The sequence below is a fragment of the Salvelinus sp. IW2-2015 genome, unplaced genomic scaffold, assembly GCF_002910315.2.
Source record: "Salvelinus sp. IW2-2015 unplaced genomic scaffold, ASM291031v2 Un_scaffold16363, whole genome shotgun sequence".
Taxonomy (NCBI): Eukaryota; Metazoa; Chordata; class Actinopteri; order Salmoniformes; family Salmonidae; genus Salvelinus; species Salvelinus sp. IW2-2015.
In genome coordinates, this window is record NW_019957552.1 from 188792 (window position 1) to 207371 (window position 18580).

The 18580-nt window shown below is 45.0% G+C and overlaps 3 protein-coding genes and 1 long non-coding RNA gene across 4 annotated transcripts in view; 3 read left to right on the forward strand and 1 right to left on the reverse strand.

Annotated features, from left to right (window-relative positions):
* The window catches only part of LOC112080528 (MORN repeat-containing protein 4-like), a 27332-nt gene extending 23286 nt beyond the window's left edge, over window positions 1-4046 (forward strand). The window contains exon 5 of the transcript XR_011479519.1: window positions 3963-4046. The gene's annotated coding sequence lies outside the window, so the exon portion shown is untranslated. The remainder of the gene's footprint in view (window positions 1-3962) is intronic.
* Window positions 3349-8997, reverse strand: LOC112080527 (ankyrin repeat domain-containing protein 2-like). Its single transcript, XM_024146314.2, has 4 exons — window positions 8785-8997; window positions 4874-4978; window positions 3958-4098; window positions 3349-3791 (listed from the first exon to the last, which is right to left on the reverse strand). Exons 1-4 carry the CDS (start codon window positions 8845-8847, stop codon window positions 3636-3638), a joined length of 465 nt encoding a protein of 154 aa, XP_024002082.1. The 5' UTR covers window positions 8848-8997; the 3' UTR covers window positions 3349-3635.
* A 4771-nt stretch (window positions 8998-13768) lies between these two features.
* The window catches only part of st3gal7 (ST3 beta-galactoside alpha-2,3-sialyltransferase 7), a 27595-nt gene continuing 22783 nt past the window's right edge, over window positions 13769-18580 (forward strand). Inside the window, exons 1-2 of the mRNA XM_024146316.2 lie at window positions 13769-13890; window positions 16190-16322. Coding sequence (XP_024002084.2) covers window positions 13769-13890; window positions 16190-16322 — 255 coding nt within the window. The remainder of the gene's footprint in view (window positions 13891-16189; window positions 16323-18580) is intronic.
* Window positions 16990-18066, forward strand: LOC139027440 (uncharacterized). Its single transcript, XR_011479520.1, has 3 exons — window positions 16990-17025; window positions 17454-17552; window positions 17909-18066. It is a non-coding gene; the product is annotated as an uncharacterized lncRNA (long non-coding RNA).

The window sequence follows — 18580 nt, forward strand, 5'->3', positions numbered from 1 at the left end:
CAGAGAGAGATTTCTGGTATCCAGCCCCTCCAACAATGAGCAGCTTGAGTATCTTATATCTGCCAGACGCACAGATCATTGCAGGGAGTGTCCCCGCTCTCTGGAATACACCAAATTAATAATACCTACAACTATGAACAACCAAGAATAATGATGACACCAACATAATGTGGCAACGACTAGGACACAACAATGAATAAGGATACACGACGGACAACCAAGCATAAATGATCGACAACCGAGCGGACAGCCATACGTAAGTGATGACAACTGAGGACAACAAGATAACGATGACAACGAGGACAACCAAGTAAGGATGACAACAAAGATAATGCTGACAACCAAGATAATGATGACAACCAAGACGACGGACAACCAAGATAAATGATGACAACGAGGACAACCAAGAATAATGACACGAGGACAACCAAGATAATGATGACAACGAGGACAACCAAGAATAACGAGGACAACCAAGATAATGATGACAACAGGGACAAACCAAGATAATGAATGACAACGAGGAACAACCAAAGATAATGATGACAAACGAGGACAACCAAATAATGATGACAACGAGGACAACCAAGATAATGATGACAACGAGGACAAAACAAGAGATGATGACAACGAGGACAACCAAGAGGATGTTTGTTTATTGTATTCAAGAGGAAATGAATGATAAAGTAATTTTTAAGCACCAATACCACACAAAATTGTAGAAAGGGGGGAAGGGAAGCGCTACTAAGGTACACAATAGTAATTTTGGTAGACAGAAGGTGCTCTTTGGTAAAAGGGTAAATTGGTCATCAAAAAGAAAGGAGGACCAAAGCACTCTTCATATAATTAATTAAAATGCCATGTATTTGTATGGCATGTTCAATAGAAACAAAGTTTTTAAAAAATAAGACTCGTTTCGCTGCATGGCCTTCGTCAGGAGTACAACGAATAATACAATTTCTCTTTTGAACAGCTTTTCCAATTATCCCTAATTAGAAGAGGCGTGGTTACAAATTGATTGGCACACCTAGTAAGCAATACTATCACACATTAAAAAGTGAATTTAAAATGTTATCATAAACATTAAAATTATCATAAAAATACAACTCCAAGCTAGAAGATCAGAACACTAAAAGTAGTTCTAACCTTAAATGTGACTGGGAGAAGTGTCAAGAATAAGAAAGCAATATATTCCATAGTACACTAGAACACGCAAAACATGAACAACAACAGTTTAAACATAGACGACAACCAAGACAACGAGACACACCAGATAATGATGACAAAAGACAACGCAAGATCATGATGACAACGAGCGCACACCAGGATAATGATGAAAAAAAGACAACCAAGATCATGATGACAACGAGGACACCAGGATAATTATGACAACAAAGACAACAAAAGATCATGATGACAACAAAGACAACCAAGATCATGATGACAAACGAGGACAACAGATAATGATGACAACAAAGACAACAAGCATCATGATGACAACAAAGACAACCAAGAAAATGAATGACAAAAGACAACCAAGATAATGATGACAACAAAGACAACCAAGATAATGATGACAACAAACACCAAGTTAATATTGACAACCAGATAATGATGACAACGAGGACAACCCAAAGATGATGAGCCACATTGTTACATGATGATGTTTGTTCATTGTATTTCAAGAGGAAAGGAATGATAAAAGTATTTTTTAAGCACCAATACCACACAAAACTGGCTTACAAAAATCATATTAGACCAGGTATGATGCAGTGAGAAAGCATGACGTCCTACCCTGTCTCTGGGGTTGATTTTGCTTCCACTGTTCAGCAGGTTCCCACTAGCTCAGAATGGCCTGTCCTGTTGGCCACGTGAGAGGCTGGCCATCAGCTAGGAGATGAGAGAGGAGAGAGTTACAGCCACATAGGCGATTTCTCCTCATTTCCTCCTCGTTTCACCGGGATTGATGGGAAGAACATTGTGAAGATGCTTGCAGATGTAACAATTTCCTTGTAGCTGTAAATTTGCGCCCAATTCTACATATCCAAATGACAAGAACAAACGTATATTCTTAATATATCTTAACCCCCACTTGAGGACAACCTGGACTGGGAAAATGATAAGGCCGTGGTAGATGCCATTCTGATAGCTGGTAACTCCATATGAAAGAACTGTCAGCAGCTATAGTCGCACAACAGCATAATGACACAACACACACACGTCTCACCTTGTCCTGATGTTGAGGTCTGCTCCATGTTTCATCATGACACACACAACACACCACTCTCACCTTGTCTCTGATGTTGAGGTCGCTCCATGTTTCATCATGAACACAACACACACATCCCGTCTCACCGTGTCTCTGATGTTGAGGTCTGCTCCATGTTTCATCATGACACACACCACACATCCACGTCTCACTGTCCCTGATGTTGAGGTCGCTCCATGTTTCATCACTGACACAACACACACACCACACCCACAGTCTCACCTTGTCCCTGATGTGAGTCTGCTCCATGTTTCATCATGACACACACACACACGGACATCCCCACGTCTCACCTTGTCCCTGATGTTGAGGTCTGCTCCATGTTTCATCGTGACACACACCCATGTCTCACCTTGTCCCTGATGTTGAGGTCTGCTCCATGTTTCATCATGACACACACACCCATGTCTCACCTTGTCCCTGATGTTGAGGTCTGCTCCATGTTTCATCATGACACACACACACACCTACGTCTCACCTTGTCCCTGATGTTGAGGTCTGCTCCATGTTTCTGGAGGACCTTGATCACAGCTAGGCTTCCTCCTCTACAGGCCCAGTGAACCGCTCTGGACTCCAGCTGGAACACACACACGGCCACCTTCACTGTACAATGTCTGACGCTTAACAGCTGACTGGTCACCAGCTTTCCATTCCACAGCCCTAACCTTATCAATTACCCAATTATCAGCACAATACCTGAGGTTATATAGAGGTTACATACTGTATACAGTATGTGATTAAAAAAAGTTGTCCATTTGTTCTCTAGTATTGGAGTTAAAAACACAATTATGTCAACTGTGTCATTTCATAGCTTTTATCACGACAACGGACATTGACTATAGAACATACTGTGTTAATGGCAAGAGTCTCTCACCCGGTCTTTAGAATTGATGTTAGCTCCTTTCTCTAGAAGCTTCTGGATGACGGTAGAGTGTCCCTCGATGGAGGCAAAGTGCAGTGCTGTCCTCCTTAACTGGAAAAATATTTAGTTATGTAAGATGTTGAACTGTTAAAATGATATCTGTTTAAGGTAAAAGGTACAATTGAGTTTTTAAAAATATTTTGTGCTACTGCTACAGTAGGGCAAGGCCATTGCAGATTGCTAGGCCACAATCATTCCAATTTACCTCTTGGACAATACAGTTGAACTTTGAACTATTGAGGCCAGATCTTTCAACAAGTAAATACATATATTTTGTGAAGTGAAGTCACATGCCTGGATTTTAACCTTTGTTTTAAGCCTTTTCCAGAAATGGGAATTAGACCAAAAATTAAAGGAATTGTCTGAGGATGGTGCTAGACTTTCTGACATAAAAAGGAAAAGTAATTGTTCAGTGAAAAAGCTTAATAAAGGTTAAAATCCAGATCATGTGACATGATAAGTTGACCATATACCATACAGACTAGTACTTTCCTCATCACTGAAATTGGGGTCTCCTCCATCTTCCAGATATTTCTCCACCACTTTGAGTTGACCCTGAGTCGCTGCCTTCATGAAGTCAAATGTGTCTACAGGTCCTAACTGACAAACACAGAGAACGTGTTGGTGTTACTCTCTGGGACTTAGCAAATGATCCAGAATTAGCAAATCCTGGTCCCACTCTTCAAAATGACAAACAGAGTATATTCTGCATTGTTCCGGTCATCAAAAATAAATATTGCTAAATATGATATAAATGTTGCCTCACCACAGGTATGTCCACGGCCACCTTGGATGAGGACCCTGACTTCTTCAACTTCCTCCTCTGGCAGATCTCCTTGATGCTCTCTGGTCCTCCCTGATCAACTATCTTCCCCTCTGAAAATGAATTCCTCTCTCTCTCCTCTGGCTAGGGGAGACAAGATGGTGGTCAGAAGATTAGATTCTACTCTCATACAGACTGACTCAGAATTGGTACTCCCCCTCTTTCTCTCTCTCTCTACCTTGACATAATAACAACAATAAAGAATACGACTGCCAAAACACGACACGAGATAGATCACATTCATCGTGTAATTATATGTAATATTGTCTTAACTATTAAAAGTATTACTATTCGCTCATTCTTCATACACCAGCCCTAGAGTCTGGTATGAGTGACTGGCCTCCCTTCCTTTGTTCTGTGTCTAGTGTAAACCAACAGCTGTTTGAACAGTAGCTAGCCTCCACCTGATTTACAACAGGGGATAGAAGGGGAGAGGGTGTGAGAGGGTCAGGTCAGTGCCTGTAAAAGCAGAGATGCCAGGGGCACATGTTGAAGTGGCTAATGGCCAGATACATTCATAGCATGGTAACCTCATAGCCTGGTTGTGATCGTAAATGAGAACATGTTCTCAACAAAATATCTGGTAATAGAACAATGTTGTTGGCAGTAACCAACCTTGGGGAAATATCAACAGCCTCTTAAGATAGAAGTGAATAGGTTGTGTGTTCTTCATAAAATACAGGTGAATACAATCAAATATTGTCTCAATAACAAGCCTGGTAAAAGAGAGCTAAGTAGAATATATTGACAGTAAACTATTGCTGGATTTAGAATGTAGGATTCACAGACTGTAATGTAACTGAGGGTGAATACATAACCAAATGTATCAGAAGTTTACTTATTTTCCCTTTTACTTTACCTGGATGCGTTCAACATTGTGATTGGTGGGTTCACAGCCTGGTTCTTCCTGTTCAGGTGTGTCCCACTTTATACGTCCCAGCTTCACCGCTCGCGCTCTGCAACGCTGGTTAATAACATAGAAATAATATTCAAATCATAACTCTATCTAAAGTGAAATGAAAAACACACCTTAATGTACTTTACAATGAACAGAAATGCAAAAATAGAAAGACAAGCAAAACATTATTTTCCATTTGTAGAAAACCGGCGTAAACCTTCTGTGCCTGCAGTAAGAGTACTTATGTTTACAGTTTTTTTTATCGCTTTGGTACTATTGTCACAAGTATGTGATGAATTTTAAAGACTGTTAGTACAAAACTCCAAATTGGCAACACTCGTAAAGCAGCCATTTTACAATCAAAAACTTTCATTACGCATTTATTTTGTTTGCAGACATCTTTCACCACACAACCATTGATCCAAAATCTAAGTTTACTGTGAAATATAATGAGTACATTGATTTAATCACCAAAACACAACATAATTATATCTTCTCAATTTAGTTGTTTAACAACCAGTTAATCCAATAGCAAAAAATGGCCCTTTGAATGTAGTTAGCTACAGTACTGTAAAGTGCAGTACATTACACTGTGTTTTGCATTAGGCAACACTTGCACTACCTATTAAAATTGACTAAACATCACATTTCCATCATTTCTATCCCACGTGTGATCAAAGGTGTGATCATTGGAGACATCTTTCATCATGTAATCAAATGAAATAAATGAAGGAAACAATGTTTAGCAGCACTAGTTTGCATCAAGCCTGTTTTGAGCATTTCGCCCATAGAAAGAATTAACAGTAAATATGTTAATTGTTCATGCACTTGGGGAAAAACCTTTTGGCATGGCGAATCCAAGCGTGACATAGGTCTGGACTGATGTCATTGCGTGCCTCATCCATGGCCTGAAGGAGGGTAGTGTGCTCATGGAGATGGAAATCATACACCTTCCACCTGCATTGTAATCGTGTATTGTATTGTACAGTATTGTATTGTACTTATGTATTGCAGCGGTCCTGTACGTGGCTCAGTTCATAAGAGCAGCGCACTAGCAACACCAGAGTTGTGGGTTTGATTCCCACTGGCGTCACATACCAAAATGATTAGAGTTACTTTGGATAAAATAATCTGCTATGTAAATGGCATATATTACTGTATTACAGTGCTGTATTAGCCTGTATTAAAGAACTGTATTGGCCAATGATATTTTAGTAAAGCAGTATGAAATGTCCTGATCAAAAAGACCCCAGAAACATGTTTACTGTATAGAGGATGCATTTCTTTCTTGTTTTGGAATTTCTGTATTATTTTCGTATTGGTATTGTATTTATTTCTGTATTAGTTACATTTATAAAATTATAATAATTAAAATATATATAATACTTTTTATGTGTCTATTTTTCAGACATACATTTTAATGATTTAGTTCTCTAAATCTGTAGTAGACAATCCCGTTTAACATTTGTAGGTTTACCAAAAGGTTAAGTGATTATCGATTAAGAGCAGTTGGATTAAGTAATGGTAAAACGTATTTTAGCAAATGAGAAAATAATCATATCAAAAGTAATGTGAGCATTGCATTATGAAAGGCAATTACTTTATATGAACATGTATTGCAATGTGAAACATGTATTTCTAGATGAAACGTGAAACATGTATTTCTAGATAAAACACTGATTAAGTTCTGTGAAAAAGTGACTTATGATTTTGTGTGTTGTACTTTGTCAATTGAAAATGTGCTTAAAGTTTTGGAACAACTGCCTGTTTGATGATCTGTTTTGCATTTTGTACTAAGAGTTGTGAAAATGTACCACATACTTGCACTAAATATTGCACTAAAGCGATGAACAAAACTGTAACATGAGATTAGTGGTAAATATAATGTATAACTAACAAGCTAATTGCCCTCTAGTGCTGAACTGCTGGTGTAAGAAAGTAGAAATGAAGTTATTCATTAAAATCTGTGAATCCCAAGTCTGTCTGCTTGTAGAGGAAGGGGAGGTTGAACTCTGCCTTCTCCCTGGAGGCAGTATCAAACAATCTGTTGGCATGGATCATAGAGGAATCTACAAGAATACTTGTCCATGCAATATCATGTATTTTTGCATGGACTATTCAAATGAATCATTGCAAACTGAAATGATGATATTAGAACGGTACAAACATGAACAAATATAGACAACAATCCTGAAGTAAAATCCTTGCAGACACCATGACATACAAATGTCTATGAAAGTCTATGAAACAAAATAAATGTCTAATCGAGGACATTACTTTATTTATAATTCAGTAATTACTTGATTTCATGTATTAGTTGTGAAGATGTAGCAATGTACTATAGATAGCCTACTGTAGGTCAGAGGTCAGGCTGTTAAGTTAATAAGCTGTAAACTATTTCAGAAGCAGCAAAGGGTCTCGTGGTTATAGATTCCTCAGATAACTATAGGTCACACCAGGGGGAGAACTGCCCCCTCTCATTGAAGCCATGAAGTTCATGGCCGACCAGAAAAGTGCAGGCTGTTGTTTTCAGAAAGCAGGATCCCCTTATGTACTGAATCTTCGTGGTCAATATTTGTGTGAATAAAATTCAAATCAGAAGACAGTCACGGTATCAATAATTGCTTCTATTACACCAAATGCACAGTATGTCCTTGAACGAATTATAAACAAATCTCACAAAGAACAAGTTAAAAGGATACATTTGTTGCTACCGGCAGCCTGCAGTCCGCGGACGGACTTAAACTTGAGATACTCAATGAGAGTGGGCAGTCGTTCTCCCCACTTCCTGAAGTGGACGCCATTCTCCCCACTTCCAAGAGACGCCATCTTAGCAAGCTAAAACCGACTTCCTGAGCTTTAAATGCACCATTGAGTCTTCACATAGGAATGAATGGTGTGACGTCATTGATCGCTTTGTCCATTCTTAAACAGTCAATGGGTCACACATAGTCACACAGTCACAGCAAAGGCTCAGGTCACTCAGCCTCACACACAGTTCACACCAGCTAATGCAAGTGCATATATGTACGGGTGTGTGTACACATGTTTGTGTCTATGTTAATATGTACAGCAGGATACGTCATTGTTTTAAAGGCCCAGATATTTTCATGTGTTTTATATAATTTCCACACTATGAGGTTGGAATAATACTGTGAAATTATGAAAATGATGATAAAGCCCTTTTAGTGTAAGAGCTGTTTGAAAAGATCTCCTGAAATGTCAGCCTGTTTTGGTGGGGTGGAGTTTTGGCTTTCCATGGTAACATCACCATGCTGTATATTAGTTAATAGACCAATTAGAAAGAGAGTTCCAAACCTCTCTGCCAATAACAGATCGTTTCCAGTTTTCCCCTCCTTAATCAGTCCTAGCATAATTCTTGCTTGAGAAATTAGCTTCGAAGCTATTTTTGTTTATTTTTGACCATTTTAATTGAAAACAAACTGTTACCCAGAAATGATTTGATATTGAGATAAAAAAGGCTGCATTGGACCTTTAGATACTCATCTGTGGCTAAATATGATGCCATTATTTCAGCTCTCAGGCAACTTTCTCAATGTAAAACATTTGTCTATTATGTCATGATTCGGATTCAGCCTTGATGCTCCCACCCATCTTCATTAGAGCCTTGGTTAGGAAAAGGTGTGAGGCACAGAAAGTATACAGCCTTGCAGGTAAGTGTCCCACTCGCCATATCAATAGAGTGCTCCCTTTCATTTGTTTTCCTGGATAGTCACCCGTTGAAGTGTCCTGGGGGAAGGATTTTTAATACACCATTGTTGTTTATGATAACACAATGACATGTTACCTATTTACTACTAGAATGCATCTTGAATTTAAAACTTGCTAAATAAGTGATCATTTCCCCCTACCTCAGACTTCTTGAGGTCCAGTTCTGCTGTCACATTGGTAGCCCACTGCACATCCTCCTCCATACTGAGGTGTCCGTTCAGGGTTGAAATGGAAACAAAACGACAGAAAAACAACCTGTGGTTGAAACAACTTCACAATTCTCACTTCCAATTTACATCTAACAGTTCTAACAGCTGAATAGCAAACAGGTTGTCTGTCTAAAGGTGAGTATAACCTGCTCAGGGGACCGGTTGGTTACCAGCTGGGATGTGGCAGTCCGGGTGGTCTTATACTTCCTGATTGGAATGCCAGGCTCACCAGGGGCATTGTGAAACCCTAGTAGACCTGGAGCGTGTGTGACCCCCCCCCCGACCCCTTACACACACGCACACACGCACACACACTCACTCTAGAGTCATGAGCACAGGGTGCATTCGTTCCACGAGCTCTTAGTTTTACCCTGCCCCTATGCCAGCCCTGTTAGCTGTCGTTTTACAAGGCCTCCAGACTCCAGGCCTGTAAACACACAGTTTTGAATGATTACGTTATTTATAAGTGCGTCAAGTGATACCTTGTAAATATCGGCAAGGCTCATACCGTGAAGCATACCGTCCTTTGTGGATACAGTTTGACACAAATATCAGTAGGTTTATCAGTCTGTTACAAAAGCCTTTGTATGTTACAAATGTTGTTCACAGTCCCCCCCTAGAATAGAAAGAGGAGTGGGAGGCCCCTCTAGTTTGAGAAACAGACGCCTAACTAGTCCTCAAAGAAAAAGCCATATCTCAGACTGGCCAATAAAAAGAAAAGATTAAGATGGGCGAAAGAACACAGACACTGGACAGAGGAACTCTGCCTAGAAGGCCAGCATCCCGGAGTCACCTCTTCACTGTTGACGTTGAGACTGGTGTTTTGCGGGCACTATTTAATGAAGCTAGATACACAACTAGTCTAAAGAAGGCCAGTTTTATTGCTTCTTTATTTAGAACAACAGCTGTGCTAACATAATTGCAAAAGGGTTTTCTAATGATCAATTAGCCTTTTAAAACTATAAACTTGGATTAGCTGTAATGCACGTCGTCGGGAGAAGGAGAAGAGGACCAAGGTGCAGCGTGGTAAGTGTTCATACTATTTAATTAAAATATGAAACACTAGACAAAACAACAACGAGGAAAAAACAAAACAGTTCTGAAAGGTGAAACAAACACCCACAACCAAAATGGGGAAAACAGGCTACCTAAGTATGATTCTCAATCAGAGACAACGATCGACAGCTGCCTCTGATTGAGAACCATACCAGGCCAAACACAGAACTATAACATAGAAAAAAGAACATAGACTACCCACCCCAACTCACGCCCGGACCAACCTAACACAAAGACATAAAAAAGGAACTAAGGTCAGAACGTGACAGTATCCCCCCCAAAGGTGCGGACTCCGGCCGCAAAACCTGAACCTATAGAGGAGGGTCTGGGTGGGATTAAGTGGCGCCTTTGGAGCGGCGACCCTCGCCGCCGACCTCGGACTGGGGACCCTTGCAGCGGGCCCCAAATAGATGGGAGACTCCGGCAGCGCCGGACAGGCGGGAGACTCCGGCAGCACCGTAGTGAAGGGCGACTCCGGCAGCGCCGTAGTGAAGGGCGACTCCGGCAGCGCCGTAGTGAAGGGCGACTCCGGCAGCGCCGTAGTGAAGGGCGACTCCGGCAGCTCCTGACTGACGGGCGGCTCCGGCAGCTCCTGACTGACGGGCGGCTCCGGCAGCTCTTGACTGACAGGGCGCTCTGGCAGCTCCTGGACTGACGGGCGGCTCTGCAGCTCCTGACTGACAGGCGGCTCTGGCAGCTCAGGACAGACGGCGGCTCTGCGAGCTCCTGACAGACGGGCGGCTCTGGCAGCTCCTGACTGACGGGCGGCTCTGGCAGCTCCTGACTGACAGGCGGCTCTGGCAGCTCCTGACTGACAGGCGGCCTCTGGCAGCTCAGGACAGATGGGCGGCTCTGGCAGCTCCTGACAGACGGGCGGCTCTGGCAGCCCTGACAGATGGCGCTCTGCAGCTCTGACAGACGGGCGGCTCTGGCAGCTCCTGACTGACGGGCGGCTCTGCAGCTCCGACTGACGGGCGGCTCTCGCTCTCCGGACAGGAGGGAGACTCTGGCTGCTCCGGACCGGAGGGCGACGCTGGAGGCTCCGGACTAGAGGGCGACGCTGGAGGCTCCGGACTAGAGGGCGACGCTGGAGGCTCCGGACTAGAGGGCGACGCTGGAGGCTCCGGCCTAGCTTCCTTCGTTGGAGCGATCGTGCCATAACTCCTCACTGGAGGCTTCGTGCCATGGATCCTCACTGGAGGCTTCGTGCCATGGATCATCACAGAGGCTTCATGCCATGGATCATCACAGGAGCTTCGTGCCATGGATCATCACTGGAGGCTTTTGCATGGATCATCACTGAGGCTTCGTGCCATGGATCATCACAAGAGGCTTCGTACCATGGAGCATCACTGGAGGCTTCGTTCCCTGGATCATCACTGGAGGCTTCGTGCCATGGATCATCACTGGAGGCTTCTTTGCCATGGATCACCACTGAGGCTTCGTGCCATGGATTATCACTGGAGGCTTTGTGCCATGGATTATCACTGGAGTGGAGAGACACACAGGCCTGGCTCTGGGAGAAGGCACAGGACTCACCAGGCTGGGGAGACATGCAGGAGGGTTAGTGCTTAGCACAGGCACAGAACTCACCAGGCTGGGGAGACATGCAGGAGGCATTGTCCTTGGCTTAGGCACCGGATGCACTGGACCGTGGAGGCGCACTGGCGGTCTCGAGCGCAGAGCTAGCACCACTCGTCCTGGCTGGATCCCCCCTGTAGCCCGGCAAGTGCGGGGAGTTGGAGCAGGCCGCACTGGGCTGTGCTGGCGAACTGGAGACACTGTGCGTAGGGCTGGTGCAGTATACCCCGGGCCGAGGAGACGCACTGGAGACCAGATGCGCTGAGCCGGCATCACCCCTCCTGGCTCAATGCCCACTCTAGCCCGGCCGATTTGAGGAGCTGCGATGTAGCGCACCGGGCTATGTGTGCGCACTGGGGACACCTTGCGCTTCTCCGCATAACACGGTGCCTGCCCAGTCACTCTCTCGCCACGGTAAGCTGGCTCAGGTCTCCTACCGGAGTCCGCCAATCTACCCGTGTGCCCCCCCCCCAAAAAAATTCTGGGGCTGCCTCTCGTGCCCGTTACCTCGCGCCAATTCCTCGTAGTGGCGCCGCTCCGCTCTAGCTGCCTCCAGCTCCTCTTTCGGATGGTGATACTCCCCTGGCTGTGCCCAGGATCCTTTGCCGTCCAAAATGTCCTCCCATGTCCAGGAGTCCATGTTCCCACGCTGCTTGGTCCTTTGTTGGTGGGTGTTTCTGTAACGCACGTCGTCGGGAGAAGGAGAAGAGGACCAAGGTGCAGCGTGGTAAGTATTCATACTATTTAATTAAAATATGAAACACTAGATAAAACAACAACGAGGAGAAAACGAAACAGTTCTGAAAGGTGAAACAAACACTAAACAGGAAACAAACACCCACAACCAAAATGGGGAAATCAGGCTACCTAAGTATGATTCTCAATCAGAGACAACGATCGACAGCTGCCTCTGATTGAGAACCATACCAGGCCAAACACAGAAATATAACAACATAGAAAAAAGAACATAGACTACCCACCCCAACTCACGCCCTGACCAACCTAACACAAAGACATAAAAAAGGAACTAAGGTCAGAACGTAACATTTGCTGATGGTTGCTGATAATGGGTCTCTGTACGCCTATGAAGATATTTCATAAAAAATCTGCCGTTTCCAGCTACAATAGTCATTTACAACATTAACAATGTCTACACTGTATTTCTGATCAATTTGATGTTATTTTAACAGACCAAAAATGTGCTTTTCTTTAAAAAACAAGGACATTTCTAAGTGACCCCAAACTTTTGAACGGTAGTGTACTTTAGCATACACACACACACACACACACACAGGTGCACATCCTCAATTTTCCAACGACACGCACACACACACTGGCTGTTGTTCCTGTGAGCCTGACCGTCTTACTGTGTAACAGTAGGTGAATTATTAATTTTCAGTTAGGAAGGAGGAGGCAGAGTTCACTGGTGCATAAACAGCATTACACGCTCTCTGACACAGATGTAGAATCAGCTCACCCTCACCTTAATCTTCACGTTTACCACAAGTAGTACAAACGCAAAACTGACCTTAGATCAGCGGTTAGAGACATCTTCAGTTTAGTGTGGCATTTTATCTAAATTATAGTAATTTGCCTTCTTGTTCGTCACCAGAGCATGGAGGACAGAAGAAGAACACCACAGACGACTGCTGTCTACAGACTTTCTCTAACATCTCTGAGCCCCTAGTCTTTAGGTAGGTATTTTTGTTGTATTTTTATTATATAAAATATTTTGAATTGTTCTATTCAACCTTCATTTAGCCAAGTTTGTCACTGAGATATGTCTTCATTAAGTTTACTAGTGGCTGTGTGGAGTTAGCTAGAAACAGCAACGTTCAGTCAGTATTGTCAATGTCTTGGTGTGGATAGTTTTAATGGATTTCAGGACAAGCACAGAAAAGTAGTATCTCATCCTTAGCCTTTCCTGGTGTGACACTAACCCTATAATAATTTGAAGGGTGTTTATTTTTGCCCTGTAATGTAAATACATTTATTGCATAGCCCAACTCTCACTGAGACACCCGCCGGGAATGTGGTCACAGCCAGAATCCCCGAGGTCCAGCACCCCTGGAGCAGTTGGGGACAAGGGCACAGCAACAACTTTTTTCACAATGTCAGCTCCAGGACTCGAACCAAAAACCTTGCGGTCACTGGCCCAACGCTTTAACCTCAAGGCTACCTGCCACCCCTGCTGCATGGCCACAATCTGGCTGAACCCTAACCCTAGCCACAACCCCAATCCTGATCCTACCTTTTCCTGGTCTGACCCCAGGTCAGCATGGTGACTCTGAAACACCTTAGTGTGGAGGAACCAGATGACTACAGCTCTCCTGATGCTGACTTCACTGAGATAACACCTGTTACAGTTACACCTGACACCAGGGAGATGCTACTCAGCAGGTATGGCTCTGTGTGTGTGTGTGTGTGTGTGGTTGCTTGTGTGTGTGTGTGTGGTGTGTGGGTGGGTGGTGTGGTGGTGTGTGTGTGTGTGTGTGTGTGTGTTGTGTGGTGTGGTGTGTGGTGTGTGTGTGTGGCTGTGTGTGGTTGTGTGTGTGTGTCATTCACGTATATCCATTTTATTCCAGGACGTAACAACCTAGCCTTGAGTCAGTGCGCTGGTGGATGCTACTCTGCTATCCTGGTCCCTGCTCTTATAACTTCAGACCCTCTGTCAGGGGCTAACGACAACCAAACACACTGACCATGGGTACTGAACACACACTAAAAGCACATGAATACATGAATACATTACAGTTGAGTCGGACATTTACAACACTTAGCCAAATTCATTTTAACTCCGTTTTTCAGCAATTCCTGACATTTAATCTAGTTAAAAATTCCCTGTTTTAGTCAGTTAGGATCACCACTTTATTTTAAAGAATTGAAATTGTCAGAATATAAGTAGAGAGCATTTATTTCAGCTTTTATTTTTTCAATTGCATTACCAGTGGGTCAGTAGTGTACATACACTCAATTAGTATTTGGTAGCATTGCCATTTAAATTGATTAACGTGGGTCAAATGTTGGGTAGCCTTCCACAAGCTTCAGACAATAAGTTGGGTGAATTTTGGTCCATTTCTCCTCACAGAGCTGGTGTAACTGAGTCAGGTTTGTAGGCCTCCTTGCTCACACACACTTTTTCAGTTCTCCCCACACATTTTCTATAGGATTGAGGTCAGGGCTTTGTGATGGCCACTCCAATACCTTGACTTGGCTGTCCTTAAGCCATTTTGCCACAACTTTGGAAGTATGCTTGGTGTCATTGTCCATTTGGAAGATCCATTTGCGACCAAGCTTTAACTTCCTGACTGATGTCTTGAGATGTTGCTACAATATATCCACATCATTTTCCTGCCTCATGATGCCATTTATTTTGTGAAGTGCACCAGTCCCTCCTGTAGCGAAGCACCCCCACAACATGATGCTGCCACCCCCGTGCTTCACGGTTGGGATGGTGTTCTTCGGCTTGCATGCCTCCCCCTTTTTCCTCCAAACATAACGATGGCCATTATGGTCAAACAGTTCTATTTTTGTTTCATCAGACCAGAGGACATTTCTCCAAAAAGTACGATCTTTGTCTCCATGTGCAGTTGCAAACCGTAGTCTGTTTTTTATCTGACGGTTTTGGAGCAGTGGCTTCTTCCTTGCTGAGCGGCCTTTCAGGTTATGTCGATATAGGACACGTTTTACTGTGGATATAGATACTTTTGTACCTGTTTCCTCCAGCATCTTCACAAGGTCCTTTGCTCTTGTTCTGGGATTGATTTGCACTTTTTGCACCAAAGTACGCTCATCTCTAGGAGACAGAACTTCCTGAGCGGTATGACGGCTGCATGTTTCCATGCTGTTTATACTTGTGTACTATTGTTTGTACAGATGAACGTGACACCTTCAGGCGTTTGGAAATTGCTCCCAAGGATGAACCAGACTTGTGAAGGTCTACAATTGTTTTTCTGAGGTCTTGGCTGATATCTTTTGATTTTCCCATGATGTCAAAGAGGCACTGAGTTTGAAGGTAGGCCTTGAAATACATCCACAGGTACACCTCCAATTGACTCAAATTATGTCAATTAGCCTATCAGAAGCTTCTAATGCCATAACATAATTTTCTGGAATTTTCTAAGCTGTTTAAAGGCACAGTCAACTTCGTGTATGTAACCTTCTGACTCACTGGAATTGTGATACAGTGAATTAAAAGTTAAATAATCTGTCTGTAAACAATTGTTGCAAAAATTACTTGTGTCATGCACAAAGTAGATGTCCTAGCCGACTTGCCAAAACTATAGTTTGTTAACAAGAAATTTGTGGAGTGGTTGAAAAACGAGTTTTAATGACTCCAACCTAAGTGTATGTAAACTTCCGACTTCAACTGTATATTTGGGTGCGTGTTGGGTGTATTAAACTGCTTTCTTGTGATGAACTGATTTCTCTTACTCTAGTCTGTGCTGTAGGACTTATTGAACCCTTCCCTCTCCTCTTCCCCTCAGGTCTTACTAAATCCCCGTCCCTCTCCGCCTCTCCTCCAGGTCATTTATACTCCCCTGTCCTCTCCTCTTCCTCTCCCCTCTCCCCTCTCCCTCTCCCTCTCCCTCTCCCCTCTCCCCTCTCCCTCTCCTCTCCCTCCAGGTTTACTAAACTCCCGTCCTCTCCTCCTCTCCTCCAGGTCATATTATACTCCCGTCCCTCTCTCTCTCCTCAGGTCATATTATACTCCCCGTCCTCTCCTCTCTCTCCCGGTCATATTATACTCCCCGTCCTCTCCCTCTCCCTTCTCCTTCTCCTCTCTCCTCCAGGTCATACTATACTCCCCGTCCCTCTCCTCTCTCCTCCAGGTCATAATAATACTCCGTCCTCTCCCCTCTCCCCTCTCCCCTCTCCTCTCTCCTCCAGGTCTTACTATACTCCGTTCTCCCTCTCCCCTTCCCTCTCCTCCCTCTTCCTCCAGGTCATATTATACTCCCCGTCCTCTGCCTCTCTCCTCCAGGTCATATAATACTCCCGTCCTCTCCACCTCTCTCCGTCTCCCTTCTCTCCTCTCTCCTCAGGTTTACTAATCCCGTCTCTCCCCCTCTCCCTCTCCCCTCTCTCTCTCCTCAGGTCATATTATACTCCCGTCCCTCTCTCCTCTCCTCCAGGTCATATTATACTCCCCGTCCCTCTCCCCTCTCCCTCTCCCTCTCCACCTCTCCCCCTCTCCTCCTTCCCTCTCCTCAGGTCATATTAAAACTCCCCCGTCCTCTCACTCTGCTCCCCTCAGGTCATATTATCTCCCCGTCCTCTCCTCTCTCCTCCAGGTCCATATTATACTCCGTCCCTTCCCCTCTCCCCTCTCCTCTCTCCTCCAGGTCTTAACTAAACTCCCAAGTCCCTCTCCCTCTCCCCTCGTCCTTCTGCTCTCTCTCCAGTTCTTACTATACTCCCGCGTCCCTTCCCTCTCCCCTCTCCTCTCTCCTCCAGGTCATACTAAACTCCCGTCCTCTCCCTCTCCCCAGGTCTACTACTCCCCGTCCCTCTCCCCTCTCCTCTCTCCTCCAGGTCATACTAACTCCGCATCTCTCTCCTCTCCCTCTCCCACTCCTCAGGTCATACTAACTCCCCGCCTCTCCCCTCTCTCTCTCCTCCAGGTAATACTATACTCCCGTCTCTCTCTCCCTCTCGCTTCCCTTCTCCTCTTCCTCCGGTCTTACTATACTCCCCGTTCTCTCCTCTCCCCTCTCCTCTCCTTCTCTCAGGGTCATACTAAACTCCCCGTCTCTCCCTCTCCCCAGGTCATACTAAACTCCCCGTCTCTCCCTCTCTCTCTCCTCCAGGTCATAACTAAACTCCCCGTCTCTCTTCCCTCTCATGCTCTCCCACTCTCCAGGTCATACTAACTCCCGTCCCTCTCCCTCTCCCTCTCCTCTCTCTCCAGGTCATACTAATATCCACGTCCTCCCATCTCCTCTCCTCTTCTCTCTCTAAAGGTCATACTATACTCCCCGTCCCTCTCCCTCTCACCCTCTCCTCTCTCCTCTCTCCTCCAGGTCTTACTAAACTCCACGTCCCTCTCCTCTCTCCTCCAGGTCATACTAAACTCCCGTCCCTCTCCCCTCTCCCTCTCCCTCTCTCTCTCCTCCAGGTCCTACTATACTTCCTCTCCTCCCTCCTCTCCTCTTCCTCTTCTCCAGGTCTTACTAAACTCACCGTCCCTCTCCTCTCTCCTCCAGGTCATACTAACTCCCCGTCCCTCTCCCCTCTCTCTCCCCTCTCCTCTCCTTCTCCTCTCCTCCAGGTCTTACTAAACTCCCGTCTCTCCTCTTCCTCAGGTAATATAAACTCCCCGTCTCTCTCCCCTCTCCCTCTCCTCTCCTCTCTCTCCAGGTCATACTATACTCCCCGTCCTCTCCCCTCTCCCTCTCCTCTCTCCTCTCTCCTCCAGGTCATACTATACTCCCCGTCCCTCTCCCTCTCTCCCTCTCCTCTCTCCTCTCTCCTCCAGGTCTGTACTAAACTCCACGTCCCTCTCCTCTCTCCTCCAGGTCATACTAAACTCCGTTCCCTCTCCCCTCTCCCCTCTCCTCTCTCCTCTCTCCTCCAGGTCTTTAAACTCCCCGTCCCCTCTCCTCTCTCTCTCTCCTCCAGGTCTTACTAAACTCCAGTCCTCTCTCTCTCTCCTCCAGGTCATACTAAACTCGTCCCTCTCCCCTCCCCTCTCCCCTCTCCTCTCTCCTCAGGTCATACTAACTCCCCGTCCTCTCCGCTCCTCTCCTCTCCCCTCTCTTCCAGGTCATACTATACTCCCGTCTCTCCCTCTCCTCTCCCCTCTCTCTCTCCTCTTCCTCAGGTTTACTAAACTCCGTTCTCCTCTCTCTCGGTCATACTACCCCGTCTCTCTCCCTCGTCCCTCTCTCTCTCCTCCAGGTCATACTATACTCCCGTCCCTTCCCCTCTCCCTCTCCTTCTCCTCTCTCCTCCAGGTCATACTATACTCCCGTCCCTCTCCCCTCTCCCCTCTCCTCTCTCCTCTCTCCTCCAGGTCTTACAAAACTCCACGTCCTCTCTCTTCCTCCAGGTCATACTAAACTCCCGTCCTCTCCCCTCTCCCTTCCGG

Coding starts and splice junctions, on each gene's coding strand:
- LOC112080527 (XM_024146314.2), bottom strand. CDS start 8,847: ATGGAGGAGGATGTGCAGTGGGCTACCAATGTGACAGCAGAACTGGAC. Junction 4,099..4,873: donor ACAATGTTGAACGCATCCAG/GTAAAGTAAAAG, acceptor TGTCTCCCCTAG/CCAGAGGAGAGAGAGAGGAA. Junction 3,792..3,957: donor TGGCCGTGGACATACCTGTG/GTGAGGCAACAT, acceptor TGTGTTTGTCAG/TTAGGACCTGTAGACACATT.